General features: G+C 43.9%; 1 protein-coding gene across 1 annotated transcript in view; it reads left to right on the top strand.

Annotated features, from left to right (window-relative positions):
• The window catches only part of TAF2 (TATA-box binding protein associated factor 2), a 328,901-nt gene that overhangs the window by 285,601 nt on the left and 24,086 nt on the right, over positions 1–19,214 (top strand). Inside the window, exons 23-25 of the mRNA XM_075316017.1 lie at positions 3,795–4,024; positions 8,257–8,403; positions 13,906–14,011. Coding sequence (XP_075172132.1) covers positions 3,795–4,024; positions 8,257–8,403; positions 13,906–14,011 — 483 coding nt within the window. The remainder of the gene's footprint in view (positions 1–3,794; positions 4,025–8,256; positions 8,404–13,905; positions 14,012–19,214) is intronic.

Genomic DNA, 19,214 nt, shown 5'->3' with positions numbered 1-19,214 from the left:
TCTATCCCTCTCTGTATCTATCCCTCTCTGTATCTATCCCTCTCTGTATCTATTCCTCTATCTATGTATCCCTCTATGTATGTATCTATCCCTCTATGTATCTATCCCTCTATGTATCTATCCCTCTCTGTATCTATCCCTCTCTGTATCTATCCCTCTCTGTATCTATCCCTCTCTGTATCTATCCCTCTATGTATCTATCCCTCTCTGTATCTATCCCTCTCTGTATCTAATGTTGCCCATAGGCAGCCCTGCTATTACGGTGGGATCTTCTCCCCTGAGAATAATCTTGTCCCCGTTCCTTGCTCATTTCTATGACATTTATATAAATGAGACCCCCTTTTGCAGAGGTTGTTCTGAAAATTACTGTTTTATCAAACACCGAAAATATATTTTTAATATAAGAAAGATAAAATGTGATGATCCCAATCAATAATAAGGCCCGATACGGAACAGTGCGGACTTTGTAAGAAATTGCAGCCATAATCTCGGCAGTGTCCGTGCTGCACAGGCATATTACTGTGCGTGTCTGCGCTCTCAGGGTCTGTATTGTTGTTCTATTTTCCAATGGTTTCTTTGCTCTCCGGGAGGTGGAGTGAATGCAGAGACCGCTTGCCAGGCGTACAAGCTGCCAGATGTTAGAACACGGCCTGGGATTCTAGCCTTGCGTCCCTGACTTTCCAGTTTCCCCCACTCCCCTGTAAAGCACAGAATACGTTTTTGTTTACCCAGCCTGTTTCCGGGATAAAAGTACAGAAAGTCTGGCTTATGCTCCCTGGGCGATACTCAATACCTCGCTTATTTTTTACTTGGGCAGCTGCACATTTACCCATATTGAGCCGTTACGTCTAATAAATTGTAATAAAAACTTGTATACGAAAAGAGTTTCACTTTTTGTATATACATTTTGTATGTATGTGATTTGGATATAATTTCCTACTCCGCCTGATGGAAAGGGAACAGTTCCAGTCTGTTATGGCACTCGGTGGGGAGACTCTGCCTTCCTTCTTCGCTGTATGTCCTTGTGATGGAATTACCCATATATTCACCATTATAAGTTGGGGACAGAAAGCCTAGGGCTGCGCTTTACAATAGCAAAACTTTGGTTGTTCTTTTTTTCTTTCTATCGCACAGTAATTTGAGACCTAGATTGTTTTTAAACAATGTGCATCTAAGCACAAAAATTTCATTATTTTATTTGCCCCCTAAATTTACAGTTAATCAACATTCTAAATGGGTTTCATTAAAAAAAGTCTCCATTTTGCTGCTGCTCTGTCTGTAAATCCTTTTATCTGAGTGATCTCCAAATTATACAAATCTTTGTTCTTACTGCTGCAGGCTCCTATATGAATCTTTTTAGTGTTAGAGATAGCAGGAGAAAAGGATAAGGTAGTGTAAACAGATTTCCACGCTGTGGAGAGGAGAGAGAGCATGTGCAGTCTCAGGGAAGGCAGCAAAAGCAAGCTATGGACATTGCTCGGAAGTTCCTGGAGTGGAAAAACGTTTATACATAAAAAGTAGGACTATAGCAGTACCCTGGATACGTGCAGACCGCACATCCAACCTATAGGAGGGACACTGCCACTAGAGAAAAATGGGAAACTTGATTCAGGCTGCTAACTGCAGATCAGGGGGTCTGGTAATGAATGAAAGAAGGAAGATTTCAGACTGAAAGATTGCAGATCTCCGGAAAAATGCTACAGTTCCCCATCGACTTCCATTATACTCTGTACATGAATCAAGCCCGTCCGAGCGTCCAACTGCTCATTAAGAGTACTGAGCACCCGAGCATGGTAGTGCCCACTCATCACTAGTTACGAGTACTGAGCACCCGAGCATGGTAGTGCCCGCTCATCACTAGTTACGAGTACTGAGCACCCGAGCATGGTAGTGCCCACTCATCACTAGTTACGAGTACTGAGCACCTGAGCATGGTACTGCCCACTCATCACTAGTTACGAGTACTGAGCACCCGAGCATGGTAGTGCCCGCTCATCTCTAGTTACGAGTACTGAGCACCTGAGCATGGTAGTGCCCGCTCATCACTAGTTACGAGTACTGAGCACCCGAGCATGGTAGTGCCCGCTCATCACTAGTTACGAGTACCTAGCACCTGAGCATGGTAGTGCCCACTCATCCCTAGTTACAAGTACCGAGCACCTGAGCATGGTAGTGCCCGCTCATCACTAGTTACGAGTACTGAGCACCCGAGCATGGTAGTGCCCGCTCATCTCTAGTTACGAGTACTGAGCACCTGAGCATGGTAGTGCCCACTCATCACTAGTACTGAGCACGCGAGCATGGTAGTGCCCACTCATCACTAGTTACGAGTACTGAGCACCTGAGCATGGTAGTGCCCACTCATCACTAGTTACGAGTACTGAGCACCCGAGCATGGTAGTGCCCACTCATCACTAGTTACGAGTACCTAGCACCTGAGCATGGTAGTGCCCACTCATCCCTAGTTACAAGTACCGAGCACCCGAGCATGGTAGTGCCCACTCATCACTAGTTACGAGTACTGAGCACCCGAGCATGGTAGTGCCCGCTCATCACTAGTTACGAGTACTGCGCACCCGAGCATGGTAGTGCCCGCTCATCACTAGTTACGAGTACTGAGCACCTGAGCATGGTAGTGCCCGCTCATCACTAGTTACGAGTACTGAGCACCCGAGCATGGTAGTGCCCGCTCATCACTAGTTACGAGTACCTAGCACCTGAGCATGGTAGTGCCCACTCATCCCTAGTTACAAGTACCGAGCACCTGAGCATGGTAGTGCCCACTCATCACTAGTTACGAGTACTGAGCACCCGAGCATGGTAGTGCCCGCTCATCACTAGTTACGAGTACTGAGCACCTGAGCATGGTAGTGCTCGCTCATCACTAGTTACGAGTACTGAGCACCCGAGCATGGCAGTGCCCGCTCATCACTAGTTACGAGTACTGAGAACGCGAGCATGGTAGTGCCCACTCATCACTAGTTACGAGTACTGAGCACCTGAGCATGGTAGTGCCCACTCATCACTAGTTACGAGTACCTAGCACCTGAGCATGGTAGTGCCCACTCATCCCTAGTTACAAGTACCGAGCACCCGAGCATGGTAGTGCTCGCTCATCACTAGTTACCAGTACCGAGCACCCGAGCATGGTAGTGCCCACTCATACTAGTAAGGATCTATTCACTAATAAGTCTTTACCATACAATTTAAAGGCCTTCTTTTGTCTCCTTTAAAAAGCCAAGATTATCGTAATTCAGATCCATAAACACTGTTATAATCCCCCTTTTCCTTCATATATCCCCTATAATTCTTCCAGTGTCATTCTTCTGTCACCTCCGATCAGCCACACATAAGAGGTTTGTCAGAAATGGGAAAAATTGGGGCAAAGGGATTTGTGTAAAATAACAGAAAATGCAGAACTTTGGCTTTTGAATCCCCACTCCCTCCCTTTCCCTCCACTTGTCTTAGTTTACAGGGCTGTAGTTGTGACCACTGCAGTCAATCACTGGCCTCAGCGGTCTTGTACTGTATCACTTTTTGTAGACGCGATGTCATGCCTCCAGACCTGTAAACAAAACACAAAAATATGGTGACCTCGCCTATTCCTTCATATGCTTGAATCCACGCGTTTTGGACATTATATGGATGACTACGTCACTTACATGGGGAGGGTGCACAGCTGCTGACTATCCCTTTATACCAAAGCTGTATAAGGATCCTAGAAGTCTGACCCGACCGATCATACTCGTCATATGTTAGTGATGGAAGCGACTCACTTATTATTTCTTTTCTAGGCACTTCCCATGATTGGCGCCTGCGCTGCGGAGCGGTGGACCTGTACCACATACTGTTCGGCCTCAGCAGACCTTCGTGCTTGCCATTGCCAGAACTTGGATTAGTCCTTAATCTGAAGGAAAAGAAAGCTGTTCTGAACCCGACCATCATTCCAGAGCCGGTCGCTGCGATCCTGGACCCTTTGCCAAGTGCCAACATGCACGGGCAAGTCACCGGATTTCTGAACAGCGTAAGATTAACGAAAGATCTGTGAAAGTCTTGCACTCACCTCAGTGTTATGTTCTAAGCTGTGAAATAATCCATGAAATTGGCAGAAATCACGGAGAAAAATCCAATCTTCCTCCGCTGAGAAGCTTTCGTACAAATCCGCTTTTGCATTTGACTTCTGTAAGTTTTCAATCACGAAAAGCAGAGCGGTGGAGATCAATAGTAGCTGCTTAATATATTTCACTCTGCAAGATCAGCTACACCGTGTCCATACGTCCAATATACACATCAGTTTATTTAAAGGGGGAGTCTACTTTGCGTAACCCCGTCTACTGCGCCAGTTACGTACGTGTTTTTACTTCCATCTTATTTGAAGCAGTATTTAACTTTAGAAAATAGATTATTAAACTTTTGATAAGTTCTATAATATCCCATATACTTTCTGAATTATGAGTTTCAAGATCTCTTCTTGCAGTCATTCAATGGTGACTGTTGTGAACACATTTGGACTGGGTTCCGGGTTGGGGCTCCCTCTTATGGCCAGTGCTGGAAGTAGAGTTGGTCTGCTTAACAGAAGCCAGACAGCTGATGATGATTGGAAATCAGGCTGCTCAGACTGGGCCTATATAACTGAGTAGTGTTCTCTTGGTCTGGGACGGTTATCAATGTTGTCTCCTGTGGTGCTGTGGACATTCTGGAGCCTGCCCTATCTTCTGTTTCTACCTGAACTCCTTGCAGAGAAGTTTTATCTCTGTACCTCTTGCTGGTTTGTTTCCAGTTTTTTTGTTTTTTTTTTTTTGTGGTACTAAGGCTTGTTTCCTGGTTTCTGTGGAGTTGGATTATTAAATATAAATCCAAAAGCGGAAATAGAGATCCATAATCTATATATGCATGTCCACCAAACAGAATATATATAAGCCTACACTAGATCTGCGTAATCACATAGTACATCAAAGAAAATACACATGATTTCAAAAAGTATTACAAAATTTTATTAACATGATACCAATAGACAATATATCACATGATTCGAGACGGATATCATAAGAACACGCAGTAAAAAGTCATTACCCCTTAAAACACAGAAACAATCCTGGGACAGTGTGGTCTTAAAGTTGGTACATTATAGTGGTCAAAAAGGGATATATACATGCACCCCAAAATACATCAAAGGTAATACTGCAAGACCAGCAATCTGGTCTGCTGTAATCACAAAGGATGCATGCATGAGTCCCAAATACATCAAAAGTGATAGTACAAAACTGGCACTCCAGCAGAAATAAATACTGATGTATAAATTCTCATATCATGCAATTATAAACATGTGGTACATAAAGAAACCCTTGCGGATTACATAAATCAAAACATTCTGCAATGAGATTTTTAGACATACCCCACATGAAGTTATGCCAGCATTCAGGTCAGAATCATACCATCCTGTCACCCAAGAAGGGGGAGAGATGGGGAGAAAAATCAGACCTGAAACACTGCTGGAGGCAGATTGGAATTAAGAGGAGACCACTACCTGATGAACCACACTGCCCAGCACCTCTACGCGCACGTTTCACACTCGCTTCGTCAGGAGTTGGATTATTCCCTGCTGGGAATGTCTGTGTACCCAGCTTCATATTCTGCAATGTATTTTTGTTTTGTCATGTTTGATATTAATTTCAGTCCTTCTATATTAGTGTTTTGCTTGGATCCCAGTAACACCAGAGTACTGATATAGTGGGGGAGAGATCGTGTGGTCTCAGTTTTTTCATATCAGGTGTGTTGGTTTTTGTTAGGGTATTGCATGGCTGCAGACAGTGCTCTTTTCTGTCCTTTCCTATATAGATAGTTTGGACCTCATCTTTGCTGAATCTGTTTTCTACCTGTGTACTGTTTCATCTTGTCTCCCCGGCTTTACATGTTTGGGGGCTACCTATAATCTTTGGGGAACTGCTCTAAGGCAGATTAGCTTTCCTTGTTTTTCTCTCTTTAGGAAGAATTAGTTCTCCGGCTGTGTTGAGGCCACTAGGTCATCGTAGGCTCGTCCCATGGCTACTTCTAGTTGTGTCGACAGTTACAGGTCTGCAGACAGCTGAGATTCCAACCACTCTGGTGATTCTCTGTGTTTCCTAGTTTTTACCCCTTTTGATCCTCCTCGGTCACTGAATTTTAACAGGCGACCTTACCTTTCTTCTTCCTTCCAGTTTACTGTATGCCTATGTGTCCGTCACAGGGGCCAAATCAGTTTTATATCAATCAAGGAGGAAGACTCCCTTTAAATGACAGCAAGAAAAGCTCTTGAAAGCCCTGATGAATTAATTGATGCAGAAAATATCTGTCAAAATGATCAGTTATATGCAGAATTGTAGTATGTGCTGAAATGGCATCTTTCTTCTGAAGGGCAACTGTCAGTAGGACTTTGCTATTTAATGTGAGAGCAGCATAATGTAGGGGCAGAGATCCTGATTCTAGGGATGTGTCATTTGCTCAGCAACTTATCGTAGTTTCAATGCAATCTGTTTTATCTGTTTAACCAGTGTGCAATACAAATCCCTTTTAAAACATCAGTTTTTATTAATTCATTATTTTGAAATTCGCCCAGGTGAAAAACTCCAAAAACTCAAATACTTGATAAAAAGGGAGCTACTATAGATCAGGTACAACCATAAATTCTAAAGTTATAGAGGCAGATATGATGGTAAAAAAGCCAGCCCAAAACTTATCTATGCTACAGTGACCCTAATATGTCACTGTGTCTGGCCCTGCCTGTCAACGGAGGGTATGACGCCCTAACGTAGCTGGGCGCCCCCGTTCCTCGACGGGTGACCCTCACTCTCCCTAGTTTCTGTACCTGATAATCACAGAAGTTAACACATGGTATAATACTCCATTTTAAATTCAACTAGAGGATTAATACCTCAAAACCAGTTATCCAGGTACAGAGCAAGACAAAAGACATCTGCTGCCACAATCAGCTTACAGCATGTCAATCAAAATACAATAGGGAGAAAATGTACTTCCCTCAGTTTGATGCTGTGTTCATGGCCTCGATGCGTTTCCCCGCCCGTCATCGGATCATCAGGAAGCCCAAGGGAGATGATAAGAGAGTAAAGATCCCAGCATCATGTGTGGTAGCTACTGGTTAAACAGATTTTGAACATTCCCATCAGCATATTTATTTGTTAAACAATCTGTTTTATCACCAGGAAATTATCATCACAGGACTCAGTGCCACATGCCAGGAAGTCCAGCTAATTTGTATAGCCCCAAACCGACCACTTAGAGCTGCCAATCACTGGTGTGGGCGGGGTTAAATACAGCTGCGCAATCAGTGGTGTGGGCGGAGTTAAACACAGAACTGTCCAGTGGTGTGGGTGGAGTTATACAAAGCTGCCAATCTGTTGGGTGGGCAGGGTGATAGACAGCTGCCCAATCAGTGGTGTGGGTAGGGTTATACACAGGGCTGCCCAATCAGTGGTGTGGGCAGGATTATACACAGCTGTCCAATCTGCTGTGGGCGGGGTTATGCACAGGTGTCCAATAAGTGGTGTGGGCAGGGCCATACACAGGGCTTCCAATCAGCGGTGTGAACGGATTTATATACAGAGAGCTGCCAGTTTGTGGTGTGGGTGGGTTACCACAGCTGCCAATCAGTGGTGTGGGCAGGGTTATACACAGAGAGCTACCAATCAGTGGTGTGGGCAGGGTTATACACAGAGGGCTACCAATCAGTGGTGTGGGCAGGGTTATACACAGAGGGCTACCAATCAGTGGTGTGGGCAGGGTTATACACAGAGGGCTACCAATCAGTGTTGTGGGCAGGGTTATACACAGAGGGCTACCAATCAGTGGTGTGGGCAGGGTTATACACAGAGGGCTACCAATCGTTGTGGGCAGGGTTATACACAGAGGGCTACCAATCAGTGGTGTGGGCAGGGTTATACACAGAGGGCTACCAATCAGTGGTGTGGGCAGGGTTATACACAGAGGGCTACCAATCAGTGGTGTGGGCAGGGTTATACACAGAGGGCTACCAATCAGTGGTGTGGACAGGGTTATACACAGAGGGCTACCAATCAGTGTTGTGGGCAGGGTTAAACACAGGGTGACACATTGCTGAAATCAGGCTCTCTGATTTGGCAAATAATAATGTGCATATGATATTGCAGAAATCCCCACAGGAGCTGGTATGTCGGAGTCTTGTAGCAATATGTCTCACTCTTTCTCTCTTTTCTTTTTTTTTTTTTTTTGTTTTGTTTAAAGGACGACTCCAAAGAATCTGTGTCCATCGCAGTGTCTCACCTGCTGGGGATGAAAAGGAAAGCAGACATGCCTCTTGAGTCAGCACTGGAGCCTGGGCAGGTACAGGATGAGGATGAGGACAGCAGTAAAGTCAAAGTGAAAATCAGAGTAAGGAAACGTAGATTCAGCCTCTCGTACAGCGGGAGGTGCTCGTGCTCCACACCCAGTGTTATATGTGCTCTTATAGACTCGGCCTCAATAGGTAAGGTGCCTTGTCATCTGATCTCCTAAGGGCTGCACTGACTCCTGAAGACGGGACAACCTGTAGTTTTCAATAACACCGTCCATGTTATTTATTTATATTATTGGAAAAGTAGAGGATAAAACTTTTTGTGTTTTTTTTTTTATTTTTTGCTTTATTTTTTAGTTTCCAAACATGACATGAACCTGTGATCGACTGATCAGTTATACTGTCTAATATATAAAGGTGTGTGTGTGTGTGTGTGTGTGTGTGTGTGCGTGTGTGTGTGTGTGTGTGTGTCCGGGATTGGCAACTGCACCGTCGCAGCTACAGCCACAAAATTTTGCACACTCACACGTCTGGACCCCGAAGGCGTCATAGGCTATGTTTTGAGGGGAAATTTTAACCCCGCGCTTTACAGTTATTCGCCAAAAAACCTGCCTCCGTTAAAGCGAATGGAGCTGGGAGCCACAGTGCAGCCAGAACTTCAGAAGAATGCGCAGCCACGCCCTTATATGGAACTAGATGTACTCCCCGGCTTCGCCCGGGTTAATAACTGCTGTTAACAAAAAAGAATGTATTAACAAAAATGTATTCTGCACACAAACACCACAAAACAAATAGATAGAAATGTAATTATTAAATTGTTGCCTATATTAACCAATCAGAGCTCACATTAATTAACTGTAGCAAAATAGACGTTAAGCTGTGATTGGTTGCTATTGGCAGCCTGATAAATCTCCAGGCAACAGAAAGCCCTCCCCCTTGACAGTATATATTAGCTCACACATACACATAATAGACAGGTCATGTGACTGACAGTTGCCGTATTTCCTATGTGGTACATTTGTTGTTCTTGTAGTTTGGCTGCTTATTAATCACATTTTTATTTTTGAAGGATAATACCAGACTTGTGTGTGTTTAGGGCGATTATGTGGCGAGGTTGGTGTATGTGTGGTGAAGTGTGTGCTGAGGGTGGTATATGTGTTCAAGCACGTGGTAGTGTGTGACGCATTTTGTGTCTCTTTCCCTGTCTGTCTGTCTCTGTCTGTCTTTCTCCGTCTGTCTATCTCTTTCCCTGTCTATCTCTGTCACTTTCCCTGTCTGTCTCTTTCCCTTTCTGTCTCTGTCCCTCTTTCGCTGACTGTCTCTTTCCCTCTGTCTCTTTCCCTGTGTCTGTCTTTATCTGTCTCTTTACCTGTATTTGTCTGTCTCTTACCTGGTCTGTCTCTTTCCCTATTTCCCTGTGTCTGTCTCTGTCTTTGTCTGTGTCTGTCTCTTTACCTGTCTGTGTCTGTCTCTTAACCTGTCTCTCTCTTTCCCTCTCTTTCCCTGTCTGTCTCTTTCCCTGTCAGTCTGTTTCTTTGTCTGTGTCTGTCTCTTTGTGTCTGTTTCTTACCCTGTCTGTGTCTGCCTCTTTCCCTGGCTGCATTGTGACACACCAACATTCCATATAAGGGCGTGGCTGCGCATTCTTCTGAAGTTCTGGCTGCACTGTGGCTCCCAGCTCCATTCGCTTTAATGGAGGCAGGTTTTTTGGCGAATAACTGTAAAGCGCGTGGTTAAAATTTCCCCTCAAAACATAGCCTATGATGCTCTCGGGGTCCAGAAGTGTGAGTGTGCAAAATTTTGTGGCTGTAGCTGCGACGGTGCAGATGCCAATCCCGGACATACACACATACATACACACATACACACACACATACATACACACATACATACATACACACATACATACACACATTCAGCTTTATATATTAGATGTTGGCGTGTCACAATGCAGCCAGGGAAAGAGACAGATACAGACCGGGAAAGAGGCAGACACAGACAGGGTAAGAAACAGACATAGACAGGGTAAGAGACAGACACAAAGAGACAAAGAGACAGACTGACAGGGAAAGAGACAGACAGGGAAAGAGAGAGACAGGTTAAGAGACAGACACAGACAGGTAAAGAGATAGACACAGACAAAGAGACGGAGACAGACACAGGGAAACAGACAGGGAAAGAGAGGGAAAGAGACAGACAGGGAAAGAGATAGACAGGGAAAGTGACAGAGATAGATAGACAGACAGGGAAAGAGATTGAGAGAGACGGAGAAAGAGACAGAGACAGACAGGGAAAGAGACAGACAGACAAAGAGAGAGCGAGACAGAGAGATATATACAGAGGGGGAGACAGACATTATAATTACATTTATATCTATTTTCTTTGTGTTTTTTGTGTGCAGAATATATTTTTGTTAATACATTCTATTTTGTTAATAGCAGTTATTAACCCGGGCGAAGCCGGGTACAGCTAGTATATATATATATTACCGTAGTATTGCAGTAGATAGCAAAGATAACAGTTGCTTTGAGCACCAGCCTAGTGGCACGTGCCATACAGCCAGGTTTTCCTTAAGGCTGCTTTTACACATCAGTTTTTTGCCATCAGGCACTATCCAGCAAAAACATGAAAAAGCGCATCCCGCGTCTGTTGCCGCCGGATGTGTTTTTCGCCCCATAGACTTCTATTAGCGCCGGATTGTGCCTGATGGCCTTGCGTTCCATCCAGCTTTCACCGGATCCAGCAAAATTTGTTTGTGCAGCGGCCGGATGGATCGCTGAGGGGAACGTTTTTCGTCTCCGGCACAATGCGGCAAAAAAAACGGCTATGGCCGCCGGATCCAGGTTATTTGAACTGAGCATGCTCAGTAACACAACGTATCCATCAAAAAACTGAAGAAACTGTTGGAAAAAACTGATACAACTAATCCGTTTTTTTGCCGGATCCGTCACATTTGTTTTTTCGCCGGATCGTGCCTGATGGCAAAAAACTGATGTGTGAAAGCAGCATTAATAGAAGCTGAATAGCCAAAGGACATATCATTATAGATTGTCTTAACTACTTTTAATTAGCAAATTACAATTTTTTTTTTATTTTTTTTTATTTTTACAAAGTCAGTAATCACTATAGAATTAAAATAGCCTCCTAATATGTTGGTACATGAGCCTGTGAGCACGTGCTCTGGCCTCCTCCCTTCATGTGTAGAGTGTTGTCTTTCCAGTGGATTTTGATATTCTGACACAATTCATGAGATACCAGGAGGGCTGAGATAAGGAGAGGCTGCTCACACTGCTATCCATCCAGTCTATTATGATCTAAATGTGGACCTGCCAGGAGGGCTGAGGTTAGAAGAGGCTGCTAACACTGCTGTTCACCCTTTAAATATGATCTAATACTGGAGACGTCAGGAGGGCTGTGGCAAGAAGAGGCTACTCACACTGGTTTTTCCACTTTATATCTGATCTAATACTGGAAAAACCAGGAGAGCTGAGGTAAGAGCAGCTGCTCACACTACTGTCTCCTGTCTATTATGATCCAATACTGGAAATACCAGGAGGGCCGAGGTAAGAAGAGGCTACTCACAGTGCTGTTCCCCCATTGTATCTGATCTAATACTGGACATACCAGGAGGGCCAAGGTAAGAAGAGGCTGCTCACACTGCTGTACACTCTGTCCAATTAGTCTAATACAGGATATACCAGGAGAGCTGATGTCAGAAGAGGCAGCTGACGCTGCTGTCCCCCCTTTATATCTGATCTAATACTGGACATACCAGAAGGGATGAGTTAAGAGGTTGCTCTCACTCCTTTGCACCCTGTTTATCTGAATTAATACTGGAGATACCATGAGTGCTGAGGTAAGGAGAGGCTGCTGGCACTGCCGTCCCCTGTCTATTATGATCGAATACTGGTGATACCATGAGAACCGAGATAAGAGGAGGCTGCTCACACTGCTGTTTTACTTTTATATCTGATCACTGGAAATACCAGGAGGGCTGAGGTAAGAGGAGGCTGCTCTCGCCCTGTCCACCCTTTCTGTCTGATTTAATACTGGAAATATGAAGGGTGCTGAAGTAAGAAGAGGGTGCTCACTCTACTGTTCCCCATCTTTTTCTGAAACACTATACATGCTATAAGTCTCTCCAGGTCCCAGCAGTGGACTTTCCTCCTGCACATGCTCAGAGGCACATGCTCTAACATTCTAGGACAGGTGTCTATAAGTATAGCAAAGCATGTCTGTTTTATTCTATAGTGATTACCTTACTAGACGGACCGATTTGTGATTTTGCTAGTTAAATGTATTTAGGAATTTATTTTATAACTATATTTTCTTTAGTTTTAAATTAGAGTAACCCTTTAAATTCAAGTTGAAGTCTTGGTGCAGATCAGTTCACTGGACCCGGTCCATCAGGCACATTAGTATTGGACGCTCATGCAAAAACACTTCCACCAAACTCTGCATGTGACTGATGCTAGAGTGTGTGTGTATGTATGTATGTATGTGTGTGTGTATATATATATATATATATATATATATATATATATATATATATATATATATATATATATATATATATATATATATATATATATATATATATATATATATATACTTTTTATTTATATATATATATATATAAATAAAAAGTATGTATATGGGTGTGTATACAGATATATATATATATATATATATATATATATATATATATATATATATATATATATATAAAATCTAATATATATATACACACATACACACCCATATACATACTTTTTATTTTTATATATATATATATACACATACATATACGCACACATATATATATAATACAAACTATGCGCACAGTTGGCGGTAAATTGAAGAATGCTTTGGTTTGTTGCACATTCATCTAATATATTAAGGCTGTTAATTATTTTTTTGTTCAGTGTTCACTAACGTGGACGAGACCCCTACCTTGCCCCTGTGACCCAAAGGTGTGATGTCTCTATGGATGATACAACAGCACACATCTTCTATATGGAGAATGGGCCGGATTATGCAGTTTTGGTTGCGGGGGGTTCTCATCCTGAAGAAGTCGGGGAAACCCTGGTCTTATGAAAACCTGACATGACATCCCTGATCTCCTTGCCTTGCTTGGTTTAATAAATCTGTTATATCTGCCGCATTTCACATAGACTTAAAGGCAATCATATTGGCAATGATAGCAGCAGGACAGGAGTCTGTTGATCTTGTAGGAGACAGTGACCTTATCCCTTTAAGCACCACTCCAATGTTTTTGGTTTTTTAATTTCACCGCTGGAGTGGCGCTTTTACCTAAGTTCCCTGCCCCCCCCCCCGGTCATATACTTACTTCTGGCGTCTTCTCCATTTATTGATGATGCTCCAGTCCAGTGGCGCTGGAGCATCGGGAGTATCATACAGCGGTCAGGACGCTTGCATTTAAAGCACCACTCCAGCGGTGCAATAAAAATCCAAAATGCTGCAGTGGTGCATTTAAGTGCATACATTCGTAAGTGCAGGACTCTGTCAGTAAGTGGATGGAAAGACAACACCTGTCATGGAAGAATACATTATTTATTATTTTTTTTTCCCCCTCTCAGTTCTCAAACTCCCAAGAAGAAGAAGAAATCGACATGGACACTGTGCACGATAGCCAAGCCTTCATATATCATCATCTAAACATGTTGGAAAGACCCTCAACACCAGGTATGATGGGATGTTTCTTTAATTGTCTTAAATGGTCTCGGTACCTTCCAACAACTTCACCTCATTTGGTAATGTTATAACAGTTTGCAGAAACTATATGGCCTTACTGCTTAAAGGGAACCTGTCAGGTGCAATATGCATCCAGGACCACGAGCAGTTCTGCGTGCATATTGCTAATCCCTGCCTGACCGTCCCTGTATCTAGTAGCATAGGTAAAGGGATCTTTAGAAAAAGTATTTCTAAAGGTCATTAAATGTATGGGAATGAGCTTGGGGACTAGTCCCAAAGACGTTGCTTCCATTGCTAGTCTGCTCCATTAGCTTGTTAGTACACCCCTGTGGGCGTGCTATCATGCTAATGAATGTGCAGCCTCAGAGGATAATCTCACTCACCTCTCCACCGCCATCGCCACCCGACGTTGGATTTCGGCTCATTGCACAAGACCCACCCCGGAGGTTCGATCATGCGCACTATGAAGCTGGATATACACGTCCAGGCTTCAAACTGAAGTAGTGCGCGTGACCGAAAGTCCGGGGTCATGCGCACTGAGCCGAAATCCAGTATTGGGCGGTGATGGCAGCGGAGAGGTGAGTGAGATCTCCTCTAATGGTACGCATTCTTAGCATGTTAGTACTCCCACAGGGGCGTGCTAACATGTTAATGTGGCCGACCAGCAAGGGAAGCAACACCCTTAGGACTAGTCCCTGGCCTCATTAGCATACGATATAAGATCTTTAGAAATACTTTTTAAGATCTCTTTATCTATGCTAGTGTATACAGGGACAGTTAGGCAGGGATTAGCAATATGCACCCAGAACTGCTTGTGATTCTCGTGCATATTGGACCTGACAGGTTTGCTTTAAAGGGAATCTGTCAGCAGGTTTTTGCTGCCTCATGTGAGAGCAGCCATTCTTCGAATTTTTAGATTTAGCCATGTAGCAGAGCTGAGAGCTGCCCTCGCCCACATTAGGCTCTCTACAGAGATTGTACTTTGACAGTGTGGTGTCAATCACAGCTGGAGGCGTGTTAAACTGCCATGCAGTTGACTTTGAAGCCCAGGTAATAAGGGTCCCACTGTGTAAACAAACATAGCAAATAAACAACACATTGGACTGTGACAAAACGGGCATCCCTGAATTTTCTGTGTTAGCCCTTGCAGCATTCTGGCTTCAGCTTACAAAGCAAAAACCTGCTGACAGATTCCCTTTAAAGACTGTCTATTGTCAAGTGTAATCTGTCTCCAGTAACAGAAACGCTAACAACGATTAAGTAGGGGTCGGTCTTTGTTTCTCTACAGGACATAGGAGTGGGTCTTCTTCTCTTTAAAGGTAGTGGAGGGGAGTCTTTTTTTTTTTTTTTTTTTTTTTATCTACAAAAAGTGAGGGTGGGTCTTTGTCTCTGCAGGAAGTGGGGCAGGTCTTTGTCTTTGCAGGAAGTGGGTCGGGTCTTTATCTTTGCAGGAAGTGGGTCGGATCTTTATCTTTGCAGGAAGTGGGGCAGGTCTTTATCTTTGCAGGAAGTGAGGCAGGTCTTTATCTTTGCAGGAAGTGGGGCAGGTCTTTCTTTGCAGGAAGTGGGGCAGGTCTTTATCTTTGCAGGAAGTGAGACAGGTCTTTATCTTTGCAGGAAGTGGGGAAGGTCTTTGTCTCTGCAGGAAGTGGGGCAGGTCTTTCTTTGCAGGAAGTGAGGCAGGTCTTTATCTTTGCAGGAAGTGAGGCAGGTCTTTATCTTTGCAGGAAGTGGGGCAGGTCTTTCTTTGCAGGAAGTGAGGCAGGTCTTTATCTTTGCAGGAAGTGGAGGCTTTACTTTGCAGGAAGTGGAGGCTCAACTTCCTTTGCAGGAAGTGGAGGCTTTACTTCCTTTGCAGGAAGTGGAGGCTTTACTTCCTTTGCAGGAAGTGGAGGCTTTACTTTGCAGGAAGTGGAGGCTTGACTTTGCAGGAAGTGGAGGCTTGACTTCCTTTGCAGGAAGTGGAGGCTCGACTTTGTCTTTGCAGGAAGTGGAGGCTTTACTTCCTTTGCAGGAAGTGGAGGCTTTACTTCCTTTGCAGGAAGTGGAGGCTTTACTTCCTTTGCAGGAAGTGGAGGCTTTACTTCCTTTGCAGGAAGTGGAGGCTTTACTTCCTTTGCAGGAAGTGGAGGCTTTACTTCCTTTGCAGGAAGTGGAGGCTCTACTTCCTTTGCAGGAAGTGGAGGCTCGACTTCCTTTGCAGGAAGTGGAGGCTCGAATTTGTTTTTCTACAGGAGATGGGGCTGGGCTTTGTGTACAGGAAGTGAAGTCGGATCTTTGTCTCAATAGAAAGTGGGGCAGGGCTTGTTTTTCTACAGGAAGCATGGGTGGGTTTTTGACCCTTTACAGGAGGCATGGGTGGGTTTTTGACCCTTTACAGGAGGCATGGGTGGGTTTTTGACCCTTGACAGGAGGCATGGGTGGGTTTTTGACCCTTTACAGGAAGTGAGGGTGGGTTTTGTGTTTGATCCTGCTTTTGTTTGTCCAAGTGCATACAGACATAACAGAGACTTATGCTTTCAGCTCTAGGCTATGCATGGTGGGAATTAAGGAAAGGAAGTTCCAGCATCTATAGTGCCGATAGAATACTGATGAATAAGAATTTTGCCAACTCAGATTTGATGGCAGGTTACAGAGCAGTAGAAATGGGGACAGTTATTATACTGGTATGTGCGTGAAAAGCAGTTTTATCTCATTGTGGGTGATGAGGGCAGCCAGACCATGTTGTTTTACTGCTTTTCTTTGAAAGGACATTTGTATCTTGAACATTTGTTACATTTTTGCTCTTTATATGTTACGTTAATTTGTAAAGTCTTTACATTTTTTTTTCCCTTGCACTGATCTTGAGTTACTGTCTGTGACTCTCCAAAACTGCATTCACAATTCTGAAGGCTTTTGAGCTGTTACCTCCCAGCAATCCTTGCTACTTCAATGTCTGCACAGTCCAAATATGTGACTTTAAACCGATTAGCAGCAGCAATTATAGCCCTATGTTGCCATGTAGTTAAAATGTGCCAAAATGTTATTCTTTAGTCCTTTAACCCCTTAACGACCACGGGCTGTAACATTATGTCCTAAGCCACCATAATCTAATCACCTGTGGCTGATGCGGGCAGCCGGCGGTGATCCGTGCACATCTCTGCTGCTTTGTACAGCTGATGTGTGCCTCGCAGGCAGAGGTGGATCCTCGATCCACCCATGCCTGTTAACCCCTTAAATCGTGCTGTGAAATTTTGACAGCGCGATTTTAAATGCCCGTCAAGATAAATTTTCACTCACCCGGTTCCATCAGCGGCACCGTGACGTAATCACTGTGAGCTGATGGTTGCCATGGTAACGCAGGGTCATGTGATGACTCCTGCAGCTCACGTGACTCACTGCCTGTTTCACCCGGCCGAATGCTCATTGTAACAAGAGGTGAGTATTTCTGGTGATCACTGCTGTGTAGCTGTGATCTACAGAAATAAATGAGCGATCAGACTACTGATCCTTATAGTCCCCTAGGGGGACTATTAAAATAAAAAAAAGTTCAAATCACCCCCTTTTGCCCCATTGAAAATTAAAGGTTTATAAAAATAAAAAATATACACATATTTGGTATCGCTGTGTTAAGAAACGCCCGATCTGTCGAAATATAAAATCAATTAATCTGATCCGTAAACGGCGTAGCGGCAAAATAATTCCAAACGTCAAAATGTTTTTTTTTTTGGTCGCCGCAAATTTTGCGCAAAATGCAATAACAAGCGAGAAAAATATAGCATCTGCGCAAAAATGGTACCATGAAAAGTCAGCTGGAGGCGCAAAAAATAAGCCATCACTGAGCCATAGATCTCGAAAAATGAGAACACTACGGGTTGTGGAAAATGGCGCAAAACGTGCGCCAGTTTTTTTGGACACATTTTTGACTATTTTTTAACCCCTTAGATAAAAGTAAACCTATACATGTTTGGTGTCTACGAACCCGTACCGACCTGAGGCATCACACCAACACAACAGTTTTACTATATAGTGAACATGGTGAATAAAATATCCCATAAACAATCGTGTAATCTCACTTTTTTGCAATTATATCGCACTTAGAATTTTTTTGCCATTTTCCAGTACACTATATGGTAAAATTTATGGATTAATTTAAAAGTACAACTCGTCCTGCGAAAAATAAGCCGTAATATGGCAAGATTGACGGAAAAATAAAAAAAGTTACGGCTCTCGGAAGAGGGGAAGCAAAAAAAAAAAACAAAAAAACAGAAGATCGGCCGGGCGTGAAGGTGTTAAGTAGCAATCTTCTTTTTACATTACACATCAGTTAGCCTCTCCTCTGGTTGGGATGCAGCTTGCTGGGGCAGAGAGCTCCTTCCAGTCTGTACCTTTTATAGAGCTCGTCAGTCTAGCTCAGCCCTGGAGCGCAGTCAGCGACTCTGATTGGTGTGACTAGTGATGTATTGGGGGTGAACCCTGTGATCCGCGGAGTCTTACAGTCGGGGACGGAGAGCAAAAGCCACAGAGAATAGTAATGTTAACAATAATGGCCAGATGGGGTGGTGGTGGACGTTTCAGAGTGCTAAGGTACATTCAAAATGGATAAAGCAGGAGAAGAAAGGGGTTAAATCCACGCTGCTACGTATAATAAAGGAGCCAGGAACGATCCGTATCGGGATTTTATTTTTTGCCTACGCGTTTCGGAGTCTTGCTCCTTCTTCAGGACAAAAACCACTGATGTACATTACAATAAATGAATACATTACATCCCACAGTATCTGATCTGAGAATGGTGGAAATCATGAATTCTTGGAAATGCAGCACTTCTGAGACAGCAGGAGTGTATCAGGATAGCACATGGTAGTTGAAGTGAGAGCATTTGTTAGGAAGAAGAAACTGTGTGTGCAGCGATTTATCCATCTTGATACTATAAGAGTCTCAGGATGGTGCTTTGTAGTGATAGTGGGAAGATACTGAAGGTCGGAGTGTGTGATCTGTGGGGCGGATACACAGAGAAGCTAGAACACACGGGCTCTTCAGAGATGATGTGTAGGCTGGAGCCACATTAGCGTATGGCATCCGATGCGATATGCTAATGACCACTGGCTCAATCTCTGCTGCGAGCGTGAGCCGAGTATCATGTGACTGTGACCCGATCTTGCGGCGATCAGGTCACAGCTGTGAAGCTGAGGGCGGGTGCTGTGGAGGAGAGGGA

Source organism: Anomaloglossus baeobatrachus, chromosome 6 (assembly GCF_048569485.1).
Source record: "Anomaloglossus baeobatrachus isolate aAnoBae1 chromosome 6, aAnoBae1.hap1, whole genome shotgun sequence".
Lineage (NCBI taxonomy): Eukaryota > Metazoa > Chordata > Amphibia > Anura > Aromobatidae > Anomaloglossus > Anomaloglossus baeobatrachus.
This window is presented reverse-complemented; position numbering and strand designations above follow the sequence as displayed.